At 32.0% G+C, this 8,764-nt stretch overlaps 1 protein-coding gene across 1 annotated transcript; it reads right to left on the bottom strand.

The window, feature by feature from the left end:
- Positions 1 to 4,737: 4,737 nt before the first annotated feature.
- LOC132181515 (GDSL esterase/lipase At2g42990) lies at positions 4,738 to 8,331 on the bottom strand. The gene is made up of 3 exons (XM_059594766.2): positions 7,861 to 8,331; positions 6,654 to 7,143; positions 4,738 to 5,046 (listed from the first exon to the last, which is right to left on the bottom strand). Exons 1-3 carry the CDS (start codon positions 8,239 to 8,241, stop codon positions 4,853 to 4,855), a joined length of 1,065 nt encoding a protein of 354 aa, XP_059450749.1. The 5' UTR covers positions 8,242 to 8,331; the 3' UTR covers positions 4,738 to 4,852.
- Between the last annotated feature and the right edge of the window lie 433 nt (positions 8,332 to 8,764).

Below are 8,764 nucleotides of genomic sequence, written 5' to 3'. Positions count from 1 at the left end.
GTAGATTTAACATTTTTTTTAATAACACTTTCCATAACTATAAACAAAATGTTTTTTAAGGTATCTATAATTTTTCACTAAAAAAATAGAGAAAAAGAAAATGGTATCTATAATTTTTAGAAGTAGCAATTAAAAATTATGGTTTTTAGGGGGAACTTATGCCTATTTCATCTGTGATGTCAAACAACCCATTTGAGAAAAGTATCTTTCACTTTCCATAACCATAAATAAATGTTTTTTATTTTTTTATTTTTTTTATTCCATATTGAGAAAATATGTAAAATATAGTTAAGTTCCTGCTTAATTAGCTCTATCATCTGTTAATAAAGACATAAATTCGTAGGCAAGTCAAGATTTTTTCTTGTAAACAAACGTGTCCAACTCTTAGCTTTTTGATTTATTCTGAAGTTCCAACCTCGACTTCTTTTGTTGTCTAACCATTCTTTTTTTTTTTTTCTTTTTTTTTTTTTTTTTTAAGATTGCTTAGGTTAAAATTGGACCTGGGATTTTGTTTTTCAAACAAGTACTTAATTTCATATAACAAACACAAGTAATGCTAGAAGGAAAGCCCATGTCCTCTTTGTGTCATCTTAAAATTGATGTGCCTTTTTAAAATTATCATTGAATTTGTGATAGATGATTATTGAATTTTGATCTAATGATTATTGAATTTTGATCTAATGATAGTTTTAAAAGTCACATCAATTTTGGGATGATACAAGGACGTAGATCTTTCTTTTGGACAAGGATCTCTCTGGTTCATTTGTTTGGTTATATTTACAAGGACAAAATTGTCCTTTCACTTCTTTTTTTGATAATTTTGCCCTTCAAATAAAAGGAATTGGATCCCCTCCCGTTCAAATGAACTGGAAGGAATCCAAATTCCTTCCTTCTAGCATTACTCATTAAACACCAATATTTAAGTGGATATGCAATAAGAGCTTTCTTTATTTAATTATAAAATAAGAAAAAAAAATTGGATAAATTAATCTTATCATAAAAAAAGATAAAAAGATGATCCCTAGCATTACTATATATATCAAAATCTCAAATCCTGTTTACCATGCAAGTCTCACATTAAAAGTAATGAATAATTCAATTAAGATAATATGATAGTGATTTCATTTAAGGATTTCTACCTAACAAAGTTCCGTGAATCCAAACCATTATTTTCAAATTAAATTGCTCAAACGTTTTCACTTAATTTTTTTTTTTTTTTGATATGTCCGCACAAGAGGGGGGGAGGGGGATTCGAACTAGGGACCTCCACTTCATTAAGTGTGGTCCCAGCCGATTGAGCTACCTCTTGAGGACCACTTAATTTAGTATCTATCAGACTATCACAAGTACTGATATATAATTAATGAAAAGGTTAAGAATATCTTGAAATATGAACCTCATACGTATCACATATGATAAAAGTTGAGGTGACAAAATTTAACTAAAGGCCAAAAAAGTGACCCGGTTCTCTCATAGAGACTACATCTTGATCGATTAATTCCTATTTTGGATCTTGATATATATGAACATGAACAATTCCATTTATACTTAAGGGATATATCAAACTACCAAGGTGTACCAAATATATATATATATATATATATATATATATATATATATATATATATACCATGAACTAACAACCCTATTTGAAATAGTTCGATAAAGTAACAAGTATGTTAAAGTGATATATCAAACTATCAAAGTGTGCAAAAAATGCTACTTTTTTATTATATTCTTATAGTACCCTTATTCTTTTAAAAACTAAAATAAAAACTTAGCCTGTTGATCCTTATGATTTTGCGGCCCATGACGCTGTGGCAGCCCTATCATGCAAGTTAATAATTAGAGTAATGCTACTCTTACAATTTGCACCACCTTCAATTCCTCTCGGTCGACATCATTCTCAACCACTATGCAGGGGTGGTTGGGCACCTAATCTGGAGGCCACAACCACCTACGAGCCATGAGAATAGTAGTTGTGAGTCTTATGACCGCCCCAAGGTTTGATTGCATAAGAGAGGCTAAGCAATTTTTTTTTTTTTACGCTAACGTGCAGTGCCATGATAGTAATTTTTCTGAGAAGCTAACGTGTCAATGCCATGTCACCCTACCACATCGGAAGTCGTAAAAGCATTATAAAATAGTTTTTGATATAACATTTTACTATTAATTATCGTCATTTTCCTTTACAAATTAAGTGCAATGAATAGGTAAACTTATTTTACATCAAAACGATTAGGAGTTGCTGAAGTATCAATAATTTTTAGAACCAGCAATTAAATTGATGTGGAGTACTTGCAATATTGTGGCTAAAGCCAGGCAAATTCTACGCTAGGGGAACCACCACGCACCAGCGAGTGTCTCCCACTTTCCGGCATGTGCATTCCACGCTCACAATAGTGTTCCGAGTAATTCTAGAAGACCTATTTGTATTCTACTAAGAATAATGTAGCTATTAAAATCACTCTTTGATCAAAATTCAATAATGATCAATCACAAGCCTAATAGTGATTTTAATAGCCACATCATTCTTAGTAGGACACAAGTAGGATATATACAAGTAGGACTCCTAGAATTCCTTCAGTGTTCTACCTCCTCGCCTCGTCTCCCACCTTTGCTGATGTAGTTTGGGTTTTTTTGTTGCCTCTGGTTCTTTCTACAATATGGTTTTTTTTTTTTTTGTTTTTTTTTTTTTTTTTTAATGGTTTTCTTATGTATTTTTGCAGCTATGTTTGTGTTTTGTTGCTTTAGTGTTATGTGGGTTATTGTCTCTCAATTATTTTTTTGGTTTTATCTTGTATTAGAGACTTTCGTAACCCGATTTGTGTTGGTGCCTCTCTACTATAGTCCCTGATTCGGACTCTAACAGTGTTTTTACCGCTTTAGCCTCCTTCCGTTGGTTGTTTTTGTTTCCAAGTGGGGTTCAAATAGGTTTATATTAATCTATCCTCCTTTTGCTTTTGTTACCACTATATGTGGCCATATTAAGAGGACCATAACACTTGTTTCTCCCGGCCATTTCCTATTGTTTGTTTGTAATTTTGCACTATTGTTTACGTTTTGGGTCTATTGTTGGGGAGTTCACGCTTTTTTTTTTTTTTTTATCGGTTTTTTGTTGTTTTTTTTAGGATCCCTTACCCTCTCTTCCTTCCAGATCAAGAGTGAAAATGATCATTCCTTGTAACAATTTCCCGATTTCAATCAAGAAAAAAATAAATAAATAAACCGATGAAGTCAAACAATTAACCCATTTGAAAAAAAGTATCTTTCATTTTCCATATATATATATATATATATATATAAGTTAAATACAATCAAGTTCCTAGCCATGTATTTACCAAAAAAAAAAAATGAGGGTTCCTATATCATCTGTTAATAAAAACAAATAGTAAGGCAAATCAAGATTTTTTATTGTAAAGTACTGTATATCCAACTTCCAGCTTTTGTTTTTTTGCTAGATTGTTTAGGTTAAAATTGGACTCTGTTTTTTTTTTTTTTTTTTTTTGTTTCAAACAACTATGTAATTTCATATATTAAACACCAATATTTCAGTGGATATATATATATATATATATATATATATATATATATTAACGGATGACAAATTCACAATGAAGATCTCAAATACCATTAATAAACTAATTTATTGTCAGTGGGTTACAATAAGAGCTTTCAGTATTTAATTATTAAAAAAATATAAATTTTAGATAAAACTCACCATTCAAAACCAACTTGTAAGAGAGGAGTATGCCCAAGAACTTATAATATACACATAGTTAAACTTATACTTAAGCCACGTGGGATGCTTAGGATTGTAACATAAGTAATGCTATACATGTTCCCACTTTTCAACTCCTACTCTCATACACCCTTAGGCGGCACACACTCTCACCATTGGATTTGGAATGGATTATTATTAGATTTTGATCCAATGGTGAAAGTGAGAGCCACAAAAGGGTGCGTAAGAGTGTGAGTAAAAGAATGTGAGGGTGTGTAGCATTACTCTTGTAACATGCCACCATATTTTGCAGCCGACGTTCATGTCAGCCACTTTATCAACATTGAACCAATGATAGCCCTTTCGCTTTTGGCAGCTCCACTAATTTATCAATATTTAATAACTTAATATTATCTTCATACATAATTACCTAGACATTTTGATCCAGCTTATATATATATATATATATATATATATATAGGTCACCTCCTTCGATTCATGACTTGATCACAAATGTACAACCCATTCGATCTCATACTCGACGGTGTGACTAGATTTGAAACTAAATAATACAAACTTTAAGTAGAACCCACCCTTAAAAATCAATTTGTAAGAAAATTATGCTTAAAAGCTTTTATATATATATATATATATATACACACACACATGGTTCATATATTGTACTTAAGCCATGTGGGTCTCTTTTATATAAGGATTTCTACCTAATAAAGTTCCATATTATTTTCAAATTAAATTGCTCAAACATTTTCACTTAATTTAGTATTCATCACAAGTGATATATAATTAATTAAAAAGTTAAGAATAACTTAAAACATGAACCCGGCCTATACATTTCGCATATGATAGAAGTAGATCGAGGTGACAAAATATAAGTAAAAAAGTCAGAAAATCTTGATATCTTGGGATATATATGAACCTAACAACCATATTGCTTAAATATAATAATCAAAAAACAAAGATACACAACAGAAAAATATTCTCTCTTCAAAAGGTACTTCCAAAGATGAAATATTTAAATTAACATGCATTTAATATCATGAACATCATCAAATTAAATCCAGTAGAAATTGATCATAGATTTGTTTTTCTGGTTTTTGATATATGAATTAATCAACGAAACGTTTGTTGAAGACCATGTATTAAATGATCCACGACGATGCGATTGGTTTTCTCTGTAGGGTGGAAGGCATCCCAGAAGACAAACTTGTTCGCATCTGTGCATGTAAGTGGACTGTCGTCGCTGCACAGGTAACTCATCTCGAAGGTCCCCGTCGAACAACATGCCACTCCTGCTACCTCAAATCCTGCCAACCAACATCTTTTTAATTAATTGCTATAATTTAACAATTTTTACGATTAATATTTAACCATCCAGATTCATAACTATATATATAATATATTCTTGTTTTCTATATATATTCAGTTTGAATTTTTTACTCTTTTCAAATACATTAACAAACTACTTAAAAACGTAACATTTTTTATAAACAAAATAAATACTTGTAAAAGGGATAAGAGCTAATTAATTATTTTTCAAAAAAGAATTAAAAAAAAAAAAAAAAAGAATTAGAGTAGCCGATGTTCTTGCAAGGTGGCCGTGCGGCCTCTTTATGACCCCAGCTGTTCTAGCTATGGTCTTCTGCAATCTGCAGTAAACCCACCTGTTGAGGTAGGTGTATCTCTTTACTTATATTTTTGGAGAAGCTTCGTAAAGGCTCTTAAACTTTTAAGCGTTTTGTGAACACATTTTTAAATTAAGTTAAAAAATTCCCAATTTTACCATTTAATATTTTGATTTGATGTAATTTACCCTATTTGTTAGGCTTTGGCAATAAATATACGTTAAAATAGATGAAATGTCCTTTTATACTCCTAAAATTTTTATAAAATTTTAAATTTTACCTTAATTTCACATTATTTATTATTATTTTTTTTTGAAAGAAAAAAAAAAAAAAAAAAAAAGGAAAAGTTGAGGGTATTAATTTGAACATAAAATTAGATTGGCCAAAAATACAGATGAAGTATATATATAATAATTAGCAAGCAGAAAGGTATCAAATTCTTAAATGCAAATTAAATGTAGTTCTGTGACAATATCATATATAAATATCTTCCCAACGAAAAGTGAGGTTAGCTTTAAACTCTCATAAAAGCCCTCACCAACTTCTTTTATGCACCTATTTCAGTGTGAAAGACTTTATGAATAATGAAAGGAACCCTGGATACTGGCTACTGGCTAGGGTTAGGGTTTGGGCCCCGTCCTGGCATACCATGTTAATCTCCGTCAACGAAAGCGAGAGAACATGGCTTTAATTTCCCAGCTCGATTTGTGATAAATATAGGAACATATCATATCCGGTTCAAACGAAGTAAATAATATCTAGTTAGTTATATTGTAAGGATATTTTTACCCCCTTAAATGAAATGGAACCGATCTTAATTTATAAATATACGTTTTTATTTATTTATATAATAAAAGAATATGCATTTAAGAGTGTGAGAATGAAATTGTGTATATATAACATTTATCATATGGTAAGTCTCTTATTTTATTTCAATCAATTATGAATCTAAGATAAAGTCGATCTCTTTCAAGTTTCAACCCAATAACAATCTAATCATTGGGTTTGATTATGTCTATATAGATCCTAACTAAAATTTAAATTAAAAATTTTGTTATTAACATCGCAATCATGTTAGTTCAATATTATTTTTATTTAATTCATCACATTTATAATATGTTTTCTCTAAGTTTAATTTTTGACATGACTCATAAATTTGATCCGAATTCAATACAAGAGTAGTAGGTTGAGTTAAGACCTACATAATCTTTTACTCATATCTTAATGTGATCTGGACTCGACATTTGAACTCGAATAATTAAGTGATGATGGCAAAAGGATAAACTTACCATATAAAGAAGGTCTTCTAATCATTTGATCTACAATCTGATATGCATCTGCAAGCACTATTGTGAGCCCACGAAGCTCCTTATTCAGCCTTCTCGCCATAGCCTTCAACTTGCCATTAAATTCCAAAGCCACATTGTTGTATTCCTCATTGCAGCCATGATGTCCCATTATATTTGTGAGTCTCTCCAGTGGCAAACACCCCATTGGAGGAACCCCAGTGAGGGATAGTTTCCGAGCTCCAAGGGCATAAAGCTCCCTAATGAAATTTCCAGAAAGGCCAACCAGAAAATCCTGATACTGTTTGATGGTGAATTGAGACTGCCGGGTTGGGAATATGTAGTAGTTTTCTAGGAAGTCGTTTGTTCCTAAGCTCATCAAATATATAGACTCACTCAAAATTTCATTAGCCTTTTCATTCCCAAGGTAAGCTCTCAATTTGTTTTGGTAATCCTTGTAGTATTCCAATTCCTTCCACATTGGTATCACATTCTGCAGCAAAATAAATTATCAAAAGTTGAAAATGGATATTAGTTTCTCATGCATGCTAATTAAGCTTTTAAGATAACTAATCATGAATCTTAAGAATATTAATGGGAAACCGATCTCCTATCCCTAAACTACCACGGCCTTTTCAATATCCTTCAAATTTCAAAAATTTACAATGTGGGTATCCGATCTATCGACCCCTTGATCAATCACTCCCTCCCTCCTCTATTATGATTTTTCGTTAAGAGAAATGGTGCTCATACTCACACTCTCACATTCTCTGATGTACCACTAAAAATCACCATTAGTTTTTAAATGAATATAATAGTAATTTTTAGTGCTAGAGAGTGTACACTTAAAAGTGTGAGTGTGTAACATTTCTCTTTTGTTAACCACTAATGGAAGAAGCAAAAATGACCAAAATATTCCATTTATAAATGGAAAATGCTATGTGTTCTCTTGATGTTTTCTTAATGTTTTTCTAGTATTAGGTGTATATTATTTTCTAAAAATCAAGTGAAAGAAATAAGGGTCGACATTTTCTTTTTCATTTTTTTAAAATATAACATTCATCTCCGACCAGGAAAACACCTTGTATTCCTGTTTATAAAATAAACAAAATGACAGAAGGGACTTTGCAGACAATGTCATAAAGATGTGTAACAATAATAGAGTGATTTAAGTTTGACGAAAAGACAAAAATCATGGTTTGAAACTTACTAATACAGCAGAAGTTGCATTGTCATAGCCTGTGCCTGCAGAAGCAAAGCAAACTCCAGTGGCAAAATCTGCTATAGTGTAGGCAGGATCCAAGTAGGCAGGTATTAATGGTTTGAGCCCATAAGCCTCAGAAATGAAGTCCGGCGGAACGCGGCCGTTGCAGAACCGTCCAGTGGCGCGGCCGCCGGGAAAATTACGCCCATAAGGCTTGAAATTGCTCTTGAGAAGAGTCGGAATGGCGTTGTTGTTTCCTGCATCCACAGATGAGTCTCCAAACACTATGATTGCTGGAACTTTACTTGTGGTTAAAGGGACTAGTAGCAGAAACTGAGCTACCAAGAGCCATGGAATGTATATCATGTATGCCATTCTCATCACCATCACTTTTTTTTGTCTCAGGATACTCAGATTGGATGCATGCAATGGGGGCTCCTGACAAAGTCATATAAAGGTGGGAGAAGAAATGAATTCGTTGGTTTTTGTGGGGAACTGGTTTGTTGAGAGTTTTAATGGCAACTGTCAATTGCTTACGTACTCGGTCGGTTAGCCACCACGAGGCTCAATACAAGGGGACTAGGGTCTCATGCAACACAATTTTTATGGCTAGGCATTTTAAATAATGCCAGCTGTTTAATTAGTTGAACCACCCGGACCACAACAGATAAAATTTTCCTTCAAAATTTGTTCGGAGAAATCTTCTAATTTAATTTATAAAAATGCTATGTATTTATTTTATTTATTTATATTTTTTGATATGTCCATACAAGAGAGGGGAGGGGAGATTCGAACTAATGACTTCCGTTTTATGAAGTGTGACCCCCAGCTGATTGAGCTACCCCTTGGGGACGTATCTATTTTTTTTTTTTTTAATAACATGTGAAATGCATATGATTTTTTTTTTTAA

Source organism: Corylus avellana, chromosome 5 (assembly GCF_965113065.1).
Source record: "Corylus avellana chromosome 5, dhCorAvel1.hap1.2, whole genome shotgun sequence".
Lineage (NCBI taxonomy): Eukaryota > Viridiplantae > Streptophyta > Magnoliopsida > Fagales > Betulaceae > Corylus > Corylus avellana.
Note: the sequence above shows the minus strand (reverse complement) of the source record. Positions and strands in the feature narration are given on the sequence as shown.

Coding starts and splice junctions, on each gene's coding strand:
- LOC132181515 (XM_059594766.2), bottom strand. CDS start 8,241: ATGGTGATGAGAATGGCATACATGATATACATTCCATGGCTCTTGGTA. Junction 7,144..7,860: donor ATGCAACTTCTGCTGTATTA/GTAAGTTTCAAA, acceptor ATTTTGCTGCAG/AATGTGATACCAATGTGGAA. Junction 5,047..6,653: donor TAGAAGACCTTCTTTATATG/GTAAGTTTATCC, acceptor GTTGGTTGGCAG/GATTTGAGGTAGCAGGAGTG.